This window comes from Protopterus annectens, chromosome 4.part1 (assembly GCF_019279795.1).
Source record: "Protopterus annectens isolate FY-2018-M chromosome 4.part1, PAN1.0, whole genome shotgun sequence".
Taxonomy (NCBI): Eukaryota; Metazoa; Chordata; order Ceratodontiformes; family Protopteridae; genus Protopterus; species Protopterus annectens.
The window spans coordinates 520,365,796-520,389,499 of NC_056734.1; the positions used below are offsets into that span (position 1 = coordinate 520,365,796).

Here is a 23,704-nt window from a genome sequence, read left to right on the forward strand (position 1 = left end):
AAGTGTTATTGTAGCTTTAAAAGTTAAAGACAGCTTTTTATGTCTTTTATACAGTTGTATCAAATTGAGCATGCATATCCCAACTGTAAAAGCAAGTATGCGTGCATTAGTCTGTAGTACAAACCAATTGTCGGAGTCAAATATTAAACAATAGTCAGAGGTTGTAGGTTCAAATACCAAGATTCATAACTAAACAACACTGCTATTTCTTTCATTAAATTAAAAACTCTATACCAGTGGTACAAATGCCCTGCTGTAAACTGTAGTCTGTATAATTAGAACATGCATATGTGCAATGTATGCACATTTCAAGGATTAGTTTTAGCAATCTGTAATATAGTATGTACCTGTTAGGATGTATATTTAAATGCAATACTTCAGATAAAAGAGCTGTATAACTGTGTTAATGCATTGTATGTCACATATGATGGTACTAATGTTATCTCTTTTTCACTTCCATATCATCCAGATCAGCCTGCCCCCCACTCCACTGGCTTCAGCACCAATGCCCAGCACATCTAGGAGCCAACCTGGCAGTACTGCCTCTGCTGCCTCTCCACTACCTGTTCCCTCAGGTAGTACTGCCAGGAAGCTGGTGCAGTGTTACCCTCCAGGAGCAGTGGTGGAGGTGATGATTTCACCACCTGCTGGGTGATGCCATGGTTGGTGTGTAGGGTCATGCATCACACCATTGGTATACATCTACTCTGGATAGAGAGGCTGCTGTCCCTCATGGTCCATAGGAGGAGAAGATGTCAAGCACTCCAGCTGCCAACAGAGTAAGGAGACAATGATGACAGTCCAGTGGGTGAGGATTTGATTCTCACTGTCTCCAAGCTTGATGGCATGAGCCTGTGATGTCCCCTCCCTCACCCCAATCAAGGTGTCCCCCAACCTTTTGTGTCCCTCTCCATCCCTATCTTGTCTTGTTTGTTAGCTTTTCCTTCCTCACCTACCCAACTTACCTGACCCAGACATACCTATGTCCCTTACTCAGTAGTCCTCTCTTACTGAATTAAAAAAAATGGGCACCTGTCCCACAAAAAAATAGTCCCATACATAGCTCTCCATTTCACATACATGTCTTTTTGACACACTTGATTTGATCCAACTGGCTACACAACATGATTACATTGTTGTCACCCCTCTCTCTGGAGGCGACAGTCCAAATTCAGCTAATATTCTGCACATATGACTAACTTTTACTGTGACGAAATGGATAGCTATGGTCCTTTCCTACCTCCATCTTGCACATTTCTGTACTACTTTAACTTTGTTTTTCCCCCTGTTTGCTCCCTATTTCACTACTTTCATATCTACCCTATTTTAATACCCATAATCTGTCAAAAAATAGAATCACGCACAACACACATAAGTAGCAGAAAAAGCAATGGATCCCTTCACTTTTGATCTTTGTGTTTGTGCGGAGTTTGGCATCACGCAACAATGCCAAGTGATGGTGAGCAGCATTACAATGCCACGATTACCTCCTTGCAATGCCGCTTAACCCTGCTGTGCTATGCCAACACACAGCAACACGTGTACTATAAACAATTATTGTCATTCCATTATCAATGTTTAAAAGTCTTAGATACACCTGGATTTGAACCTAGTATCATCTGGGCTCAAAACGAAATGTGTCAGTTCATTTACACATGCTGCCACAGACTCAATTAAGTAGCAGGTGTGTTTCATAGACTCAGTACTAACTCTCAGACTTTTAGCAGTGTGGCTCATGTTTGTGCACTGCTTAACTATGAGCAAACGGAAAGTAATGGAAATGTGTATCTCGCTTGCACAAACACTTTGCCAACCATTGAGCAAACCCACTGCTTGCTGAGCTATGGAAAACTAGATATTATTATGTGTTAGTGCTGTTTACTGTCCATTTCCTGTTTATGACATGAAATTACATGTAGAAACATAACAAACTGAAGGCCCTGTCTAACAATATATCACATATTTACAATATAGCCACATTTTTCCTCTCCCCTCCAAGCACTGCAACCCTGGTGTCTCAGTATGTTTTTTTACACTTATATCAACTAAACTACATAAATTAATATGTTGTGTGATATGCAGTGCACATCAATCTGGTAGCATGCAGAACTAGACCAAGTGACCCATAAACCTAAACAGCCTTATCTGCAAGACTATGGAAAGAATCGTCATGGACCTTATACATAGAGACATAGGTGACTTTCAACACACTTAACCTGACCCATTTTGGTTTTGTCAAAGGTAGATATTGCTTGTTAAACCTAGTGGACTTCTTTGATAATGGTCCAAAACACCTGGAAGAGGGATAACAGGACATACAGCCTATGTTGATTTATCCAACTCGTTTGACACTATCCCCCATTCAGGTATTATAGAAAAACTCTCCCATTGGGGATTAACCCATATATTACTAGATGGATAGCAAACTGACTCACTGACAGAACGCACACCGTCAAAGTTGGGGACAGCACCTCCACCACTAGACAACTTAGCAGTGGAATACCACAAGGATCTGTGCTGGTTCCTGAACTGCTTGGAAACTATTTCACTGAAGTTCAGGCAAAGGTAGATGGCCTGTGGCTTATCAAATTTGCAGATGACTGTCAACTAGGTGCACTCATATAGACTACCCCAATGATGTTAACATATTACAGAAAGGGCAGACACAGACAGATGATTGGTGCAAAACGCACAGACTGACCCTTAAAGCAAAAAATGCGTCATTGTCCCCTTGCAATTATGATATACATAGCATACACTGTAAGCTCTGGGAACACATGTTGATAGCAAGCTACACTTCAGTCACTATGTGTCCGTAGTGGTGAGACACACATTCTACATTGCGCACCTCATAAATAAGGGCATCCCATCTAAGACCAGAGAGGTCATAACTCCACTGTATGTGACCCTTATTAGATTACTGAGTTCAATGCTTCCTTCTGTCTATACATCACCAGACACCTGCAGCAAGTAGAGAAAGCACGGGAGACTCCAGGGCCTCCAAAACAAGACCTATCACTGTACTCAATATCATGCAAGCTGCTGAGAGGTGTCCTATGCTGGCCTACAGAGCATTCTCAAACCCTGCTCTACTGGAAGTGCTGGACATCTAAAATTAAATGAGACAAGAATAACTTGCTCCAGTGATCTCAACCTAGCCTGTGAATAAACAGAACATCCTGGGGAGACAGAAATATCTATCAGTGATTGACAGTCCTCTGTAATAGCCTCGCACTGCATGTGAAGCAGTGTTCTTCAATGACCCTATTCAAGTGCAATCTTGTCAACTGGATGGGTGATTGTAAATTCACCCCTGGGGTGGCACCTGTGTCCCTCATGAACAGGAACAGTTGATGCTCAGCACAAAATCACTCTGCTAACAGCAACCATCTAACTATGCTTAATAAGGGTACTTGTGTTTTTACACAGCTAGGCTTGTAAATGCCATAGGGCCATTAGCCTAGTAACCTCTTATAAACCTATGCAGGCCTGTCAACATTTTCTCGCCAACATGGCTTGCTGATGTCATCCACTGGAAATTATCCAGCAGCATTGTAAAAGTCAAACTTGTGCCGTAATGCTAGCATAAAGTACTGAGTTCTGTGGTCTGAGCACTTAGGTGGGGGTTTTGTTCCCACTGCATTTAAGTGTGTGTGTGTGTGTGTGTGTGTGTGTGTGTGTGTGTGCATATGTGTGTGTGTGTGTGTGTGTGTGTGTGTGTGTGTGTGTGTGTGTGTGTGTGTGTGCATATGTGCACGTGTGTGTGTGTGTGTGTGTGTGTGTGTGTGTGTGTGTGTGTGTGTGTGTGTGTGTGTGTGTCTAGCCAGAAGAGCAGAAGTGTGCATCCTACAGTTACCACTACAAACCCTATGGATCAACAGCAGATACTTGCACAGGCCTACATCTTCATTTCATTCAAGCCTTCCAACACATTCTCTCCAACATAGCCTGCTGATGTCATCCACAATAATTTGTCCTACATGCTTGTAAAAGTCAGACTTGTGGCATGGCACTAAGGTAAATACTGAGCTCTGTATTCGGTGTACTTAGGTAGGGGTTCTATTCTCATTGCAGTCAACTGGTGTGTGTGTGTGTGTGTGTGTGTGTGTGTGTGTGTGTGTGTGTGTGTGTGTGTGTGTGTGTGTGTGTGTGTGTGTGTGTGTGGGTGTGTGTATGTGTGCACTTGCTTGACATTAAGAGAGCCTTTTACACCAGGATGTGGGACACTGTTATTGCCATATTATCCTCACCAGACCCTGCTGATGTCATCAGCTATAAAGTGTTGTCAGAGGCACTCCAAGTCGGACTTGAGCTGTGGTTCTTGGCTTAAATAAATGTCCTCTACATTGTTCATGTAAGGGTGCTTATCTCACACAGACATCTTTCCCATCGTTATGTCGGGACAGTCACATAATACACATTTTCACTGTGCAGTCCCTGTGTAGTCCCTACTGTATCATATTGATATGTGATTTTTTTGCTGCTACAACTGTCTTCCATTGATATGCCCTTGTCTGTGGTACATTAGGTTGTTTTACCTGTCCTCTTTCCCTGTGTTCATTCTTACAGTTCATCTCTGTGACCACATTCTATACATACATTTCCCGAGTGCTAATTTTACATGGTGGTTCATGTACCCTTACAGGTCATTTACACAACTTCAGTACAGAATGCCAGGAGTTGGATTTCACAATACTCTGCACTGTATATACTGTCCTGTACTGCTTTTGGACCATATACTTTATCATACTTGTCAACTATCCAGATTTTCACAGAGTGTCCATTTTTGCCTTACATATCTTTTGGTATGCTCCTTATCAAAGTTGTTTTTTTTTTTGCCATATCGCTGGGATGATCTCAAAACTGATGTGACTCAGTAATTACATACGTTTGAGTTTCAGAGTTCAAATCCTTCAGACAATGTATCTTCACAGAAACCCCTTGTTATTCTAGCAGATTTCTAAAGAGCAAATATGTAAAATCTGTCCCTATTTCTGGGTCATTGCCCCCTATTTTGCTGATCTTTGTTCAGAAGTATTGCACTAAGAGACTGAGAGCTATGAAAACTGTTATCTGTTAAGCCCTGATGATCACTGTGGCATTCCATGCAAAACCGTGGACCTTCAGTGCTCTGGCTTAAACAGGATTGATATGTGTGTTCACTTACATGGTTTCCTGGGCCACGAAAACTCAATTATTTACTTTTAAATGCTGTATACTGAATTAATATGCAGTGAGTGCTGCTGCTCACCGCACATCACCACACACACATGTAAATTCCATGTAGGCTTCACAAGAAGCCTACACACGTTTACTGAATCCCTGTGTTGTTGTTTCCTCTTACCTTCGAGTGACTATGGCCTCTGGCATGCACTGGATCAGTTCACTGTTGAATGTGAAGCAGCTGAAATGAAAATCATCATTTCCAAATTAGAGATCATGGTTTTGTTCTAGAAGATAGTGGGTAGCTCTTTGCATGTGGTAGTGGGGAGCAGCTGCTTCTGATGGAGAAGTTTAACTATTTTGGGGTCTTGTTCAAATTAAACTATGTTCCTTTGATTTTTTTTAACTATACTGCCACTTTCCTGGTCCATATTTCCTTTTTTTTTAAATCTTGTTAATCATATTGCATTACATTACTTTATATTTCCTTGACTGCAGAGGAAAATAGTCAATGTAACTAATCTACCATTTAAGTGCATTTAACAGTCTACCATCCCTATAACCTCCCTTACCTATTTTCCTTCTTCCTTGTCCTGTCCCATGTCCTTTTGAATACCTCTGCGGATTTCCTGTCTACCACATATTCTAATAGTCCATTAAGGGAACACAATCAACTCAGTGAAAAAGTACCTTCACAGATCCAGAGAATGGTTGATTGCTGCATTCTGTCATCCATGCTTCTGTTCGCCAACTTTCCTGTTTAGGATGTCCCCTTCACAGCTGCTGGGCATGATTTTTTGTACCTGTCTCTTGTTCCACCTCTTTATTCTGATCTTGAATGAGCTTTTGACACAATCCCATACTCTGGGATCATGCATAAACTTACTGAGTTAAGCATAAACTCTGCATCATCAGATGTATAGCAAACTGGCTCACTGACAGGGCACATGTTGGCCAGATAGGTGAATCCACTTCTGATAAGAAACCTGTTACTAGTGGTGTCTCACAGGGCTCAGTGTTGAGACCCCTTCTGTTTGTTATATACTTCTGTGAAGTAAAGGTCAATGTTGGGGGCCTCTGGCTCACCGAGTTCACCAATGACTGTAAGCTAGGAACAATCACTGAATCCCCAAACAATGTTGACATACTACAAACATGCCTAAAAATGACAAATGACTGGTGCCAAAACCATTGTCAGAGACTGAATGCTAAAAAATGTGTAATCATACCCTTTGGTAAATCAGATATCCCTGCAAATTATAATATTGATAGCACACCCTAAAAGTAGACCCAGTGGTGAGGGACCTAGGAAAGATAAATAGTAATCTAAACTTTGACCACCAGGTAACTACAGTAGTGAGGAAATCCTTCTGTGTGGCTCACCTTTTATAACTAAAGACAGGGCATCAAGTACAAAGGAAGTCATAGTGCCATTCTTCTCAGCCCTCATCAGGCCCATAATCAAGTACAATGCTCCCTTCCGCATGTAACTAACCAGACACTTACAGCAACTGGAGAGGCCAAAGAGGTTTCTCAATACAAAAATAAAAAGCATAAGACACATGTCTTGTGCAGATTAACCAAAGGCCCTATCCCTGTACTCTGTCTCTTATCATTTATTGAGAGGGGACTTATGCATGATCTAAAAGGCATTCTCTGTTCCAGCCCTGATGAAAATGCTACATATTCGCAGGAAGAATTATATGAGGGTTACATGTTCCATGGACCTGAACCTTATTTGTGACTCTAACTGAACTTGCTGGAGATATAGATTCGTATCTCAAAGGCTACCTCAAGTATGGAATAAACTTCTCATTTTCATAAAACAAAGTCCATTCCTCGCTCTCTTCAAAAGGAATTTGGTTAAATGGATAGGGAACTGTAAATTCACTCCTGGGGTACTACCCATGTCCATTATGTACAGAGACATTGTGTAAAATGACTCAGGGCTCCAACACCCAAAGACCCACTACCCTAATACTACCCCATCCCATGTATGGGGGAATCATAATATAAAATTGTCATATCATGGGTATTATTGACAAGGCTTGCAAAGGCTCTTGTGCCATTAGCCTAGTAATCACCTATGAACCTATAAGAGATGCAGCAAATTTACATACTGCTCACATTTATAGGTTCATAGGTTGGTACTAAGCTATCAGCCCTAGGGCCTATACAACCTAGTCATAACAATTCCCTTGCTATTTCTTCCCACAGTATTTACTTCCCTGGGCCTATGCAAGCCTAGCCATAACAATTCCCTGGATATTTCTTCCCATAGTATTTACTTCCCTGGACCCCTGTCTAGAAGGCAACTAACGTGATCCCCTAAGTGAATTTCCTATCTCCCATCCAATCATCAAGGTTCCTTTTGAAGAGGGCCAAAGAGGCACTCTGCTTGATATGTATAAGCAGTCTGTTCCAGAGTGTGGGGAGTCTCTGGGTCAGAAACCTATCCCTCCAGCATGTTTTGTTTATTGTGATGACAAGGTTTAGATCCCTGGAGCGTGTGTCTCTGAGGGATTGGGATTTCTTTAAGTGTAGCATGTCCAACAGCTCTGGGTTTGACATGGCCTTATAAGTTAAGCCTCTGAGTAGACGGTATTCGACAGAGTATAGGTGGAGTTTTTTTAGTCAGTCAGCATAGGGCATCTGCTTTAGGCCTGTGATTCTTTTAGTGAGGTATTTCTGCGGCCTTCCCAGTTGTTGCAGATGTCTTGAGAGGTACATACCAAATGGGGAGCTGTATTCTATAATGGGTCTAATGAGGGATGAGTACAGTGGGACAATGACCTCCTTTTTTCAGGATGAAAAGCCCTTAGTGATGAGGTGTGATTTCCTGACTGTTGTGGCGATGTGGTTATCAAAGGTGAGATCACTGTCCACCTGTGTCCCTAAGTCTCTTATCACACTTTTGGTGTTTAGTGTACTGCCACCTATGTGGTAATTCATAGGTACATGTTTTTTCCAAAGGGGATAACTATACATTTCTTGGCATTGAGCTTGAGCCCATGGCTCTGGCACCAACCATCTGTTTCTGTAAGGCTCTTTTGTAGAATATCCACATCATTTGGGGATTCAGTAATGGCTCCCAGTTTGCACTCATCTGCAAACTTTGTTAGCCAGAGTCCCTTAGTGTTGGCCTGTACTTCAGAGAAGTAGATGCCAAACAAGAGCATTCCCAGGACTGAACCCTGAGGTACTCCACTTGTCACTTGTCTGGAGCCGGATTTTGAGTCCGCTACTTTTACAGTGTGGGTTCTGTCAGTAAGCTAGTTGGCAACCCATTGAGTGATGTAGGGAGTAATGCCCAGCTTAGTAACTTTATCTATGATTCCAGAGGGGGGCATGGTGTCGAAGGCCTTGGCAAGGTCCAGATAGGCTGTGTGGACCACTGTACCCTTGTCCATGGCTCTGGAGACGGAATCGAAGATGTCAGTCAGGTTCAGGAGACAAGATCGGCCCTTCACAAACCCAAACTGCGTGGGGTCCAGTGTTTGAAGGTTGCCAATATATTTGTTTATAAGTTCTATGATAATACGTTCCATGGCCTTGCAGATCAGGCTCATCAGACTGATGGGGCGGTAATTCCCAGGATCCAAGGTGGATCCCCCCTTATGGAGTGGGATAACTGTAGCTGTGTGCCACTCAGTGGGCACGAAGCCTGAGGTGAGGCTATGATTAAACATGACACTTAGGTTAGGTGCCAGCTCATTTTGTTGTCCATGTAGTACACAGCCTGGGATGTTGTCTGGTCCCATGGATACTGTATTCTTAGCTTTGGAGAGTGCGTTTTTTACCTGTGTGGCCTTTATTACTGGAATGTGACAATTTTTTGGTATTGAGATGGGCCCTTTAGGAGGTGAGAGGGGGTGATGTTTGTACTGAATCAACCTGCCAGGATATTGGCAATATTCTTGGTATCAGTATATTTAATGCCATTCTGTTGTAGCTCAGAGCAGATCTGAGCATTGCCATATAGATTCTTGACATAGCTATAGAATGCCTTTTGGTTGTCTTTGGAATCTTTGGCAATTTTATTCTTCCCCTTGGCTTACACACACACACACACACACACACACACACACACACACACACACACACACACACACACACACACACACACACAAACACGCACACACGTGCGCCCGCGCATACTTCTGTTGGCTTTCCTAAGGACTCCTTCTAGCAGCTTGATGTTTTTCTGTTTGTATTGCCTCCAGGACTGCACATAGCACTGAAAGTGTAGTCTGAATAAAGCATAGTCGATTGAAAGCATTACTTCTTTCCATATGGAATCTGTCATCTGAGTACACTCACCAACATTCTGTTTCCTGCTGCTAGGGCACATTATAGGTGTGTTCAAATCCTATAGATTCTTTGCCTGCTCTTTTGTCATGTTTCACTCCTTTCAGTTGTTCATCCCTATGTGCAGCACTTTGTATTTGTCAGCACAGAACTTCACCTGACATCTTTATGCCCACTTGGTCAGTTTGTCTAAGTTCTTCCTTAGTTTTCCTCAGTTTTGTACTGCAGCATCTGTTTTGTTTCATCATCAAAGATGATGATCTTGTATACTGCTCTCTCAGGTATGTCTGACTAAAATATAATAAAGACTACTGGACTTAGGACTGATCCCTGCCATAACCTGCTAGTCACCTGGTTTACTCCTGACAATATTCCTCTCAGCACAACTCTTTTTTTGTTCTACCCTTTAACTGTTCACCGGTCTATTCCATTAACCACATCCTTCCCTCAACAGTTTTCCAAGCAGCTGCCTGTGAGGAACTGATGCAAAGTCTCATCAGTGTCCAGGTTGACTGCATTCATTGCTACTGTCTGTAAAGTCCTGTTGTAACATAAATATAAAATATGAGCATTTTGAATAACAGCTCCTTCTTCCCATGAACACGTTGGTTATTGCCATATTGACTGTTGCCTTCCAGGAAGGCTTTCATACTAAGCTTAGAGTTCTTTCCATGACTTTCCCTTCTGCCCCTCTTAGAATAAGCAGACTGCAGCTACCTAGATTTTTCTGGTTTGTTCCACTGTGCAAGGCTGTTAAATTCTTGAAATCTTCATGCTCTTCTTAACTGGCTAGTGAAGTTGGAGATTTCCATCAGAGTATGCCAGCAAACTGGATAGATTCCTGATAACCCTGGGAGGTGTTCCACATAGTCCCTTTGCTTATTCATGATTTACTTAATGCAGTTTTCTCTTCACCTCCTGCTGTTTTATTTTGGTGTCCTTCCACCACTCTGCTCACTATAACCTACCATCTTCCCAGCATAACACTAACACCTCCCTTAAAAAGCCACCAAGGAGGAACATGGATGCATTTTACTCTCTGTTCTCCACAGCATCCTAGTTACTGTAATCACCCTTCTCTCTCTCTCTCTCTTATTCCAGCATTGTGATTTTCTTCTTTTCTATAAAACCTCTAAGACTACGTACAGCAGCTGCACCATTGCATGATAACGGAACATCATTACCTACCTATTTTGAATTCCCTCTCCCCCAAAATATGCACTCTCTGTATATGCTTTACCTTTCCATGTACCTTTTGAATTCTTGGCTGATGTTTTAACAGCAACCATAACATTCATATTCTGTATGTTTTAGTTTGTCTCTACTAGTTCATATTCTATCTCTGTATTGTTTTTCACTTTTGGTTCACAGTTTTGATTGTAGGGTGACTTATTAGCTTTCAGCAAGTATGTTTGACTTAGCCCAGTGTTGATTTTTTTTGTATATTTCGTGTATGTGTGTTTTTGAGGAATTAGCCCTTTCCCCACAATATTCCAGTCTGAGAGTTAGTAAATATAATTAACAGGCGGTATGGAGGTGCAGGAGGGCTTGCCTGCAAAATACACCCTGTTGTTGTTACATGCTCAGAAGTTTTGTTTTGGAGCATAAGTAATAATGTTTGGATTTTTTTTTTGTGTCGTCATTAGTGAAATTGATATTTTGGTGTTTCGATTATTTAAAATACACACACATATATGTTTTATATATATAGATAGATAGATATACGTACATATATATATATATATGTGTGTGTATATATATATATATATATATATATATATATATATATATATATATATATAGTGGGAGAGATTATTTTTGAAGGCTGTCTGTTGAAATTTGGGAAAAAAGTAATTGTGATCTCACATTAGCAGAACTAAAACTGCAGAGATTGGGGGAATACACTTAGAATAAAGTTATGGTATCTCAGAGTATTTCCTGTTACAAAAAGGTATAGCATTCTCAGACTTGGTATATAAAACAGCATGGCTGTATGTGTCTCTGGGTCAGCTATTTTTCATTTGATCTTTGCAATCCATCTTAACTGTTTTTACTTGTTCATGTATTGCACATTTTATGGGGGTGGGGTTAGTGTAATAGTTAAGGTCTTTACCTAAATACACATATTATAGGGTTTGATTCTGACCTCTGGTTACCAGCCAGGCCTGTAATAGTTCAAAGATTGATTGCCTAGTATTTACCTATGAACTGAACCACGTCATACTCTTCAGTAAGTCTGTTTTTTTTTCTCTCCACTTTGAGTGATGGGATGCAGAGGTCTCCATCATCCACCACCACCTGCCCCTCCCTTATGTTTAATGCCACCACATTTTGTTATGCTTACTAACTACTAACCATATCCTTTCTAAGTACTCTGTCCAGGTAGTACCACATCTCTTACTAACCATATCATTCTTATGTATGTTATCCAAGTACTACCATATCTCTTACTAACCATTTCCTTCCTGAGTACTCTATTCAGGTGTGACACCCCACCACTAAACCAGTTATCAAAAAGCCTCAATTCTCACCACTGGCAACAGTGGGGGATGTTCACTGAGATGATAACAGGTACACACACAGTATTTCCAGATGCAGCTGTTTGCATCAAGTGCAGTTTCCCTTAAGAGCACACAGAGACCACAGTCAGTCCAGGGCTAGTTTCTTCCTCTCCAGATCCCCAATAAGACTCCCCACTGGCACAGCTATAGGGTTGAGATCTCAGCTGAGTGGCCACGCCAAGACCTCCAGCACCGTCTCTGTCCAACCAGTGCTTTGTGTCCCTGCCCAAGTAGCTGACTCACACACTTTGAGGTTTGATTTATACACACACATACCTGGTAAAGGCTGACGCAGGTTTACTAGCTATGCCCCCTTTTGCCCAGACTATAAGGAAGTTATCACTGTCACCAGCCAGCTCCTTATCAGCTACTTTTTAGGTCCTTAACAAAGGGTATCTAATCTTACTGTGTAATGTTATTATCAATACAAATGGTAGTTTGACCAAGAGCAAGGCTATTAGGAGTGGCCTACACAGTGTCACCAAATAATATGCAAGTACTCTCAAAACTTAAATATCTCTAGACAGATCAGCTACAATGAGAGGTTTAAATGCATTTAATAATAAATAATAAAAGAACAAGAACACGCACTTCAGTACCAGCAGTTTGATATACACTGACATACAGTTCTAATATATTTGTAACACAGGTATCTTATATCAGTCATGTTGATATTCAAAAATGATATATAATTAATTACAAAATTCCAGATAGCTGGGCTGGTAGTATATCCTTTCCATGACACCAGGTACTAACATATCTCTTACAGACTCTGCACAGAAGGCACCACAGCCAAGAATTGAACCAGTGAACTTCTTGCTGTAAGGTGACAACACTATCAACTGTGCCACTGTGCCACCTATTAAACAAGACATACACACATATGCTATCATTGTCATTTTTTTCATCCTGTTGTGAGCTTTCATTCAAGACTAAGCAGAACTGTGTATATCATTTGGCAGCTGGCTAATTATAAAAACAAGTATAACAATATGCAGAATTAGTAATTAATAACAGTTAATATAATTCCAGGTATATTAGACAGAGGTTGTATCAGTGCAGTTGTATTGCTCATCATGTAAGCTTTAAGATGAGCTATTTCTTTAGTGTGTATGCAGTGTATGTTTATAATTATTAATGTAAAAATGAAAATGAAGTATTAGAGACCTAGTGGTGTCAGCAGAATGACCCTAGAAAAGTGCCAGATGGTGTCATTAGAGATTAATAAGGATAATTCAGTACTTGTATCTGGCAAACTAGAAGCAGTTTTATGTCATTAGTGAGAAGCTAGAAAGGTCAAACTGAGCCCCACCCAAAGGAACCCTACCACAGAATCCCCTTTCCTCATATGGTCAGTGCCTCTCCACACACACTGTGTGGGGAGTTTTCCTTTGCAGGCATTTGTATGCATTATACATTGACAGGGTGACATTTATTTCATCCTGACATCTGAATGTATGTTAGGCCTTTCTTTCTTGGTTCAAAATGTAAAAATACCTACCCAGAAGAAGCGCCAAGTAGCTAAATAAATGCACTATAAGAAGAACTTGTTTTGAGCCCTCCACACCACCTGAATTTGCCATCATTATACACTTGGCAACAAGTCCAGAAAATAGCATACTAAAATTATGAAAATAAAAGAAGTTGATTGAAACAAAAAGTAATCAATGACATCAATGTTGTGCATTTCATTAATCATGTGTACTAACAAAAAAAAAAACAAAAAAAAACTACAGTTCAAAATATATTACACACACACACACACACACACACACACACACACACACACACACACACACACACACACACACACACACACATTAAAAAAAGGAACAAAAAAGAGCAATAGAGTGAGTTCCTGAGTATGATCTGGCCAACTCAGGTAGTGTTAATGATCATGATACTGGAGGAGCTATTTTGGAGGGGAAAAAATGACATGGTGGACCCTGCTCTCCTCTTTGAGTGGAGGTAGGAAAGTTTGGAGCAGGTGACCAGGATGCACACATTTCATGCAATTGTCACTGGAGACTGGACATAGATGGGAGAGAGTACTTTCAAGAGAAAGGTGGAGATACTGAAAAAGCATCAGTCACAGAAGCAGGTGACAAGCCCTCACACCGCTCCATTGCACAGACATCTCACTTGGGATCTTATGGGCATATGTGTGTGCGAATGTAATGCAATCATGTGAAAATCCCGATGGCTGCTCAGATGACGGTTGGACCATGATTGTCTGCCGCCTGGTAGGAAACAAATAGGCAGAGCTCTGGCAATTGGGCATGCAGTCTGCAGTTCTGTGAGAGCCAAAAGTGTATTGAGAAAAAAGTACATTCTGGCCTGACCAAAGACCCATATCACAAAGTTCAGATTGTGTGGAGGATTCCAAACCAGTTTGGTGGCCATGATCTGTATACTCTTCAATCACAAACTACAAATAAAAAAGTGTGACTGTACAATTTGTTTAAAACAAAATGTTTGCTGTCTTTTTTAAATAAGTAAGTGGATGACATCTAGAAAATCTCACTAGCATGTTGGGATTCTGTGTTTTACTTGTGTTATAGTATTGTTCCTGAAGACAAGATCCTTGGGGCAGCTGATCGTAGCATGACTAAAGTACTGTGCCGATCACTCAAGTGAAGCTAATTGCTTAATAGAAAATGTCAGTGTCATTGACCCTCAGGATATGTACAGTGGATATAAAAAGTTTGCACACCTCTGTTAAAATGCCAGTTGTTTGTGATATAAAAAAAAATTATACCACAATAAATTATTTCAAAACTTTTCCCACCTTTAATGTGACCTATAACCTGTGCAATTCAATTGAAAAACAAACAAATCTGTTGGAGGAAAAATATAAAAAATAAAAAAATGTACAATATGCTGGTTGCACTGAGGTGGTGGTGCTCCGGTAGCATTGTCGCCTCACAGCAAGACGTTGTGCCGTTCGATTCTAAGCTAGAGTGTCTTCTGTGTGGATACATGTGTGAATGGGTGTACCTTCGTTGAAGGTTGTGCGTCAGGGCTGGCAAACTCGGCACGTAAAAAATCTACTGCCAATCATTAGCGGACCAGAGTTTCGCTGTGGCGACCCCTAACCGGGAAAAGCCGAAAGAAACAAACAAACAATATGCTGGTTGCATAAGTATGCACACCCTTAAACTAATACTTTGTTGTGTGTGCACACCCTTAAACTAATAGGTTCATAGGTGTGTACTAAGCTAATGGCCATGGGGCCTTTACAAGCCTAGCCCGTAGGATTACCCTGGCATCGTGCCACCCAACCTTATTTCCCAGTGCCTCTGTCGAGTAAAGCCACTGGAGTCATCCCTGGGGTAAATTTTCTATTTTCCATCCTCTTGAAGAGGGCCAGTGAGGTACTTTGCTTGACATGTATGGGAAGTCTATTCCATAGCATGGGTAGTCTCTGGGTTACGAACCTGTCCCAACAGCATGTTCTGTTGATTGTGGTAATGAGGTTGAGGTCTCTGGTGGGGAGGGATTGGTGATTTCTTTAGATGTAGCATTTCTAACAGAGCTGGGTCAGACATGGCTTTGTAAGTCAAGCAGAGATCGCCTCTAAGTAGGCGAGGTACTTTTCCATTATCGGGGCAACAGTTCTCAGATTATGTAATTCTTACGTAAACACAACTTTCTTACATTCCTTCTAAAAAATGTGGAACACTTCAATTTGGAATAATTCTTTATTATATCTGTATATAATTTTCTCATACCAACATAAATGCTTTGTGGAAAAGTAATGTAATAAGCTGTTTGCTCTAACCAAATCAACAGGCGCTTTGGCACGCTAGCCCTTTAGCACTTCAATCGGGATCGCTAAATCAGTATCGGCATTACTTTAAGAAACTAGTACTGTATTGCAATACCATTTTACCCTGACAGTTTGTTTGACAGTACCGGTATTGCTAACAACATAGAAGGAAGCGATTTGTACAAAACGGCACAGTAGTAATTATGCAGTCAGTGTTGAATATAACTCTTTTTTTATCATGTGCAAACATGTTTTTAATACAGCCACGGTAATTTACATACACACACACACACAAACACACACTTGTACAAACACCGAAAGACAAGCAAAGTAATTCAACTCTGCAATTTAAAATGGTTATTACAAAATATGATATTTTAGCGAGTGTCGCGTGGTAGAGTTCCTGATAGAAATACACTAGATAGTATCTCTAATTTTCATTTGTAAGGGTAATATTTAAATCCTCTTTTTTGGGTCTTTGTCCTCCCCTTATTTTCCGATTTGTTGCACTCAGAGGTTAAGAAGAATGTTGTATTTTATTCACAGATGTCTTGAGTGTGCTTCATTACTGTTTTACATTTTGACAGTTCCACAGTTCCCACCCACACTGAAAGGGCTTGTCACACATTCGGTGCTATGAATGTAACTGTCTGCGGTAAATAAATCTGAGTCATATGCAGCAAAAATTGTTTTATAAGCATCACCTTCCAAATTCAAGCTGTAAGTGTTCTACATTTTGTAGAGGGAATGTAACACAGTAGTGTTTACGTAACAATTACATAATCTGAGAAATGTTGCCCCGATAACAGAAAAGTACCGTGGGCGATATGAGACAGAGAATAGTTGGAGTTTTTTTAGTCTGTCCAGATATGACAAATGTTTAAGGCCTAGGATCCTGTGGCCTCTCCAGTTGATGCAGGTGTTTAGTGAGATACATGCCAAATGGGGTATTGTACTCAATGATTGGCCTAATGAGGGAAGAGTAGACGACAATGACCTCTTTCTTCCTGGATGCAAACCCTTAGTAATGAGATGTGTCACATAAAAGGACTTTCTGACCACAGTGGCAATGTGGTGGTCAAAAGAGAGGTTGCTGTCAACCTGTGTTCCCAGATCTCTTATAACACCTCCTGTGCTCAGTGCACTACCATCGATGTGGTAATTCATGGGAACTGGGTTTTCCCAAAAGGGATGACGACACATTTTTTGGCATTGAGCTTAAGGCCATGGTTCTGACACCAGTCATTAGTCTCAGTGAGGCCTTTCTGTGGGATGTCAACATCACTCAGGGAGTTAATAATAGCTCCCAGCTTGCAATTGTCTGCAAACTTTGTCAGCCAGAGTCCCTTCATATTGGCCTGGACTTCAGAGAAGTAGATACCAAACAGAAGAGAACCCAGGAAAAAACCCTGTGGGACTCCATTCATGACTGGTTGGCAGTCTGACTTGGAGTCAGCTACTTTCACACTGTGGGTTCTACCTGTGAGCCAGTTTGCAACCCACCTAGTGATATAGGGGTTGATGCCTAGCTTAGTGAGTTTTTCTATGATTCCTGACTGGGGAATGGTATCAAAGGCCTTGGCAGATCAAGGTAGGCTGTATGAACTACCTTGCCTTAATCCACAGCTCTGGTGACTGACTCAAAGAAGTTGACCAAGTTGAGCAGGGATGATCTACCCTTCAGAAAACCAAACTGTGTGGGATCCAGAGTTTGGAGATTCCCTATATCCTCATTTATTAGGTCCATGATGATGTGTTCCATAGCTTTGCATATCAGACTCGTCAGGCTAATGGGGTGATAGTTCCCAGGGTCTGTAGTCACTCCTCCTTTGTGAAGCGGGATGACTGTAGCAGTGCACCATTCAGTAGCAACAAAGCCTGAGGTGAGGCTGTAATTGAACAGGGCATACAGGTGAGGTACCAGTTCACTCTGTAGTTCATATAGAACACGGCCAGGGATATTGTCAGGTCCCATAGAAGCTGTATTCTTGGCCTTGGACAGTGCTTTTTTAACCCATGCAGCAGTAATACTGGGTGTCCGGCAATCTACTAGTATCACGACTGGTCCCTTGGGGGGGAGAGGGGTAAAGTTGGCACTGAATCTGTCGACTAGTATATTGACAATATGTGTTAGGAGGTACCATTGTGCAGTAGCTCAGAGCAAATCTTGGTATTGCTGTGGAGATTCTTTACATAACTATAGAGGGCCTTGTGGTTGTCTTTACTATCTAGTGCAATTCTGTTTTCATAGCTAGCTTTAGAGGATTTGATGAGGGATCTCAACTTTTTGTTGAGGCTGATAAGGGAGTTTTTCCAGTTTTGGGACTTCACGTTATTCCGCATCAGTTTCCTCCTTGTGTTGTAGAGTTTGTTTATGGCGGGGGGCCACCAGATTGGCTTCCTTTTTTTGGAGGAGAGTGTCTTGGTTCTGTTGGGTATGGCGAGATCCATGCATTTGTGTACGTGTTAGTACAGTGCATTGGTGTATGATTCGGCAGTCATGCAACTGATCTCCATTTGCATGGGTGTCGTGAAGTTAGCCACCTCTGTGTTTAGGAGCCCAAAGTTAGCTTTGGAGAAGTTTTTCATGGAGGTTACCTTTGCGGGGGGTGGGGGTGGGAGGGATGTGATACTTTGTTGAAGCATCTTTTGATTTAATTACAGCATTCGGTCTTCTTGGGTACACACCTGCCATTAACTAAAGAGACTCTGATTAACCCCAAATAAAGTTCAGCTGTTCTAGTAGGATTTTCGTGACATTTACTCAGTTGCCTGCTACAGCAAAAGCCATGGTTTGCAGACAGCTTACAAAGCATCAAAAGGATCTCATTGCTGAAAGGTATCAGTTAGGAGAAGGGTACAAAAAATTTTCCACAGCATTGGATATACCATGGAACACAGTGAAGACAGTCATCAAAAAGTGGAGAAAATATGGGACAACAGTGATGTTGCAAAGAATTGGACGTCCTCCAAAACTGATGAAAAGACAAGACAAAAACTGGTCAGGCAGGCTGCCAAGAGCCCTACAGCAACACTGAAGGAACTGCAAGAATTTCTGGCAAGTAATGGTTGTGTACTACATGTGACAACAATCTCCTGTATTCTCTATTTGTCTGGACTATGGGGTAGGGTTGCAAGATGGAAGCGTTTTCTTACACAGAAAAACATCCAGACCCAGCTAAAATTTGCAAAACAATACATCAAGTCTCCCAAAAGCATGTGGGAAAATGTGTTATGGTCTGATGAGACCAAGATTGAACTTTTTGTCCACAATTCCAAATGGTACGTTTGGCGCAAAAACAACACTGCATCACCAAAAGAACACCATCCCCATGGTGAAGCATGCTGGTGGCAGTATCATGCTTTGGGGTTACTTTTCTTCAGCAAGAACTGGGGCTTTAGTCAAGGTTGAGTGAATTATGAACAGTTCCAAATACCAGTCGCTTTTGGCTCAAAACCTTCAGGCTTCTGCTAGAAAGCTGAAGATGAAGAAGAATTTCACCTTTCAACACAACAATGACCCCAAGCATACATCCAAATCAACAAATGAATTGCTTCATCAGAAGAAAATTAAGTTTTGGAATGGCCCAGCCAGAGCCCAGATCTAAATCCAATAGAAAATCTGTGGAGTGACCTGAACAGACTGTGCATAAGAGATGCCCTCACAATGTGACAGATTTGGAACACTTTTGCAAGGAAGAGTGGGCAAGTATTGCCAAGTCAAGATGTGCCATGCTGATAGACTCCTACCTAAGAAGACTGAATGTTGTAATTAAATCAAAAGGTGCTTCAGCAAAGTATTAGTTTAACGGTGTGCACACACGACAACGTATTAGTTTAAGGGTGTTCATACTTCTACAACCAGCATATTGTACGTTTTTTATTTTTTATATTTTTCCCCTAACAGATTTGTTTGTTTTTCAATTGAATTGTACAGGTTATAGGTCACATTAAAGGTGGGAAAAGTTTTGAAATGATTTATTGTGGTCTCATTTTTTTATATCACAAAAACCTGGCATTTTAACACAGCTGTGTAAACTTTTTATATCCACTGTAAAAACCTACTTTCAGACTGCCTGCTGTTTGAGTAAAAATACATTTTGTGATACTCTTCTGATACCTTACTTCACCATCTAAAAAACATTTTCATACATTTGTATATTGTTGATAAGAGATATGTTCTTTGAGTCATTGGTAGCTCTCAGGCTTTAACCATTTCCTGGCCAGATGGGTCAAGTGTGTTTCAAGGGTTCCCTATCAGAAGCCTGAAACACTATAAGCCTGAAAATCAAAATCCTGAAAACTATAGACTGAAAGACCAAAACCCTGAAAACACAAATAATGCTAATATGTCACTATAAAGACACTAATATCTACCAACTGACCCTGACCTAACAACCCTAAGGTCCACACACACACACCTGACACACACACCTAACACACTTAAACACGCACCCTAACTTCACTAAACCGCCCTAACCCTAACATAAACCACCAATCTACCACTTACCCTGACGCATGACCCAACACCACATTATCTCTGATCTGTATTTTCTGTGTGTGTAGATATATATAATATATCTAGACACACACACACACACACACACACACACACACACACACACACACACACACACACACACACACACACATATATGTATAGGAGGCATTGCTTATGCAGCAAATGGTTTAGTCAACAGCAGTTTTGTCAACACAGTCTGGATAACAGAACAGCTTGATTGACATTCATGCTAGATCCCTATAATACTGGGATTGTGGAATATGTTTTTTCCCTGGTATTGTGAAATCTGGGAGGTGGAATATTTAAGGAGCAGTGGGTGTGAGGGGAGTAGGGGAGGGCTTGCCCCATGTGCAGAAAATGTTTTTTTGTTCCATGGTCCAAGAGTTTATATATATATATATATATATATATATATATATATATATATATATATATATATATATATATATATATATCATAACTGTTTGTAACTGGAGTACACATAGTGAACAGTGTGATTTTCTACATAACTTTAAAGTGCCACTAATAAATGCATCTATTTAACATACTAAACAGTAAAGTTTGCTTTCCTTCAACTGTCCACGGGGTTATACTAGGAGTTGGGTGTGACTTATACAAAAGCAAGCAAGTAGTGGTATTATTTAGGCTCACCTTATTTATAAATACAGGAATTATGCACATGAATGCTGTACCAATGCTGCAAGAGATTTAATATAACAAAATCTCTGATTGCATATCTTTTATTTGTGAATGTATACCATTGTATGAAACTGTTGCTGCCTGGCTAACAAAACTGGAATAAAGTTGAGGATGTTAATAGTAGAGAACTCTGTCGCTGTTTTTTATTTGTTTAATGCTTTCGTGTTTTCTTTAAGCTGTTCTTTTATAATTGTCTAGGCTGAGAAAAACAGTGCCATGCTTGATATCTTGCTGAATAAGCTGAAGACAGAGGAGGCCTCCCTTAGGGACTCGCTTGCTAAGATGAGCGCTCTAAATGAAGGCTTGGCTCAAGACAAGATAGGGCTAAACCGCCTTATCTTACAGGTATGTCTTAAGATTTTAGATAAAATCCACCTGAGAAAAGTTGCTAACAAATCTCATTATAGTATCCTTTTTAGCACAGGCTGTGTCTTTTAGAATTTTAATCAATACAACTGTCTTCTTTGAGACTTTTCTGAAAGCAGGATATCTCCATTTGGAGTGCTCACCGCAATAGTTTCTTACTGGCTTATTTTCCAAGCAGACGGCTTTCCCTTCCACCAGTTCATTGTTCTTACTGAAGCCACACATATAAAAGGAGACTGCCCCCTGCCCTTTTATTTTGGGCTATTGCTTTCCTGCTTATCCATTAACAAAGCTTGCTGACTTTTCTGCAGCTTTTTGTAGTTTTTAGACTTGTCACTCATTTTAATCTTTTTATTTCAAAACACAGTTTAAAAAATATGGATGAAACATTGCTCAACAAATATTTCTGTGGGGAGACAAAGGAGCTTTAAGATTGGCATAGCATCAGCACTTCTCTGTCTGAGACTGAGCATTACCCATAAGTAACATGTCTGTTTTGCTTATATCGCAGTCTAGGCTGGATTATGAGTCAGATTTAATGAAGGACAGGACCACAGAGGTTTGAATATGTGGTTCTGTAAAACTGTTTTGCCTATTCGGAGGTATTTGTTTGCCTACCACAGAAAGCTATTTAGAAGCTGCCCTCTTTTAAATTGTCATGTAAATATGCCTTTGGTAGAAGACACAGAGAGGGGTTTTGTTCCCCCTGTCTTGGTTTACTTAAGGCTTAGAACCTGACTACAGTGTTATTTACGCTTGTATATTTGTAGCTTTGAAAAAAAGTAGGGCTGTGGTATCATCAGTTTCTGACAGATAATCTCATCAAAATCTGTCACCTAACAAAATGGCTTCACCCCAGACCCCTTAGTTAATATACCAAACTTCAGGCTTATAGCACTTTGGATGTAATTAGCTAAATTCAATGAAATTACCCATATGTGGAGACAGACTCATTCACAGGACAGATAGTGTTCAAAAGGCTATTGATTTAAAGGAAAGATTATTATATTAGTTACAACTTCTGAAAATACTGAAAGTAAGCTTGACATTCAACATGTGCAGATGTGTCGTAGGCTGAGGTTTAGAAGATAACATTCCAAGTGTAGTTTTGAAGCTTCAGTAAGGTTGCCCTCTATATTAGCTGGGTTAAAGGGAGAAGAAACATGTAAGTTTCAGGATCTCTGGTTAAATGGTGTAGTTTTAGGAAAGGTAATGGTGCATGCTAATGAGTTAATAGAAACTTGACTTTCATTTGGGAAGACTGGTATAAGAAAAAATAAAAGGGTGAGACAGAAAATAATAAAATAACTTATATGGAATGTAACTAATAGTAGCCCTTTTGTACAGAAGTCAGCTGGATTGTGATTCATAAAGGGGAAGGTGGGAGTCAAGCTAATAGAGAAGAATCTGAAATAAGAGCATAGATAATTGACTGTTGTAAATGAGTTATCGTAGTATCAAGAGAAGAAAGTTATCTAATGGAAGAACTGTAGGGAGAGAGCTTTAAATGATTACATTTAAGGAAAATGTAAAATTATTAAGGGATAGAAGTAATGTTGGTCAATTAAGTAATTCAGACCTTATATAAGATGAGTAGGAAAATACAGGTACTGCAGGTCAGTTAACTCGCATCTTATTTAAGCTGAGAAGGAAAATGTAAAGATACTAAGGGCCAGAAGTAATGATAGGCATTTAAGTCACACATTATATGAGTTATGTAATGGCTCATTTGTTTTATCATAGGATCAAAGGAAGTTACTAGGCTAATGGCCCTAGGGCCTTTACAAGCCTAGCAGTTCTTCCCTTGTTTTCACGATCAGCATCTATTGCCTCTGTCCAAGAGAAACACAGGTGGAACCCCCAGGGTGAATTTACGGTTACCCATCCGATCGTCCAGACTGCGCTTGAAGAGGGCTAAAGAGGTGCTCTGCTTGACATGAACTGGGAGTCTGTTCCACAGGTGCAGTAACCTCTGGTAGACAAATATGTCTCTCAAGCAGGTTAGATTAATGTCACATACCAAGTTAAGGTCTTCAGAGTGGGTAACCTGTGAGCCGTTGGACTTATGCATATGTAGCATTTCCAATAAAGCAGAGTCAGAGATTGCCTTATATGTAAGACAGAAATTGCCTCTGAGTAGTCTGTATGAAATTCATAGGCTCATAGGTTCATAGGTTAAGTGACAATGATTTCAGCTGATCCACATAGGGCAGATGCTGAATACCTTGAATTCTCCTTGTGAGGAACTTTTGTGGTCTCTCCAATTGCTGCAAGTACCTAGAAAGGTACATACCAAAAGGTTTGTTGTACTTAATT

The 23,704-nt window shown here is 40.6% G+C and overlaps 1 protein-coding gene across 1 annotated transcript in view; it reads left to right on the plus strand.

The window, feature by feature from the left end:
• The window catches only part of LOC122801244 (rootletin-like), a 2,937,720-nt gene that overhangs the window by 1,393,127 nt on the left and 1,520,889 nt on the right, over nt 1-23,704 (plus strand). Inside the window, exon 17 of the mRNA XM_044070796.1 lies at nt 21,221-21,367. Within this exon, the coding sequence (XP_043926731.1) occupies nt 21,221-21,367 (147 nt within the window). The remainder of the gene's footprint in view (nt 1-21,220; nt 21,368-23,704) is intronic.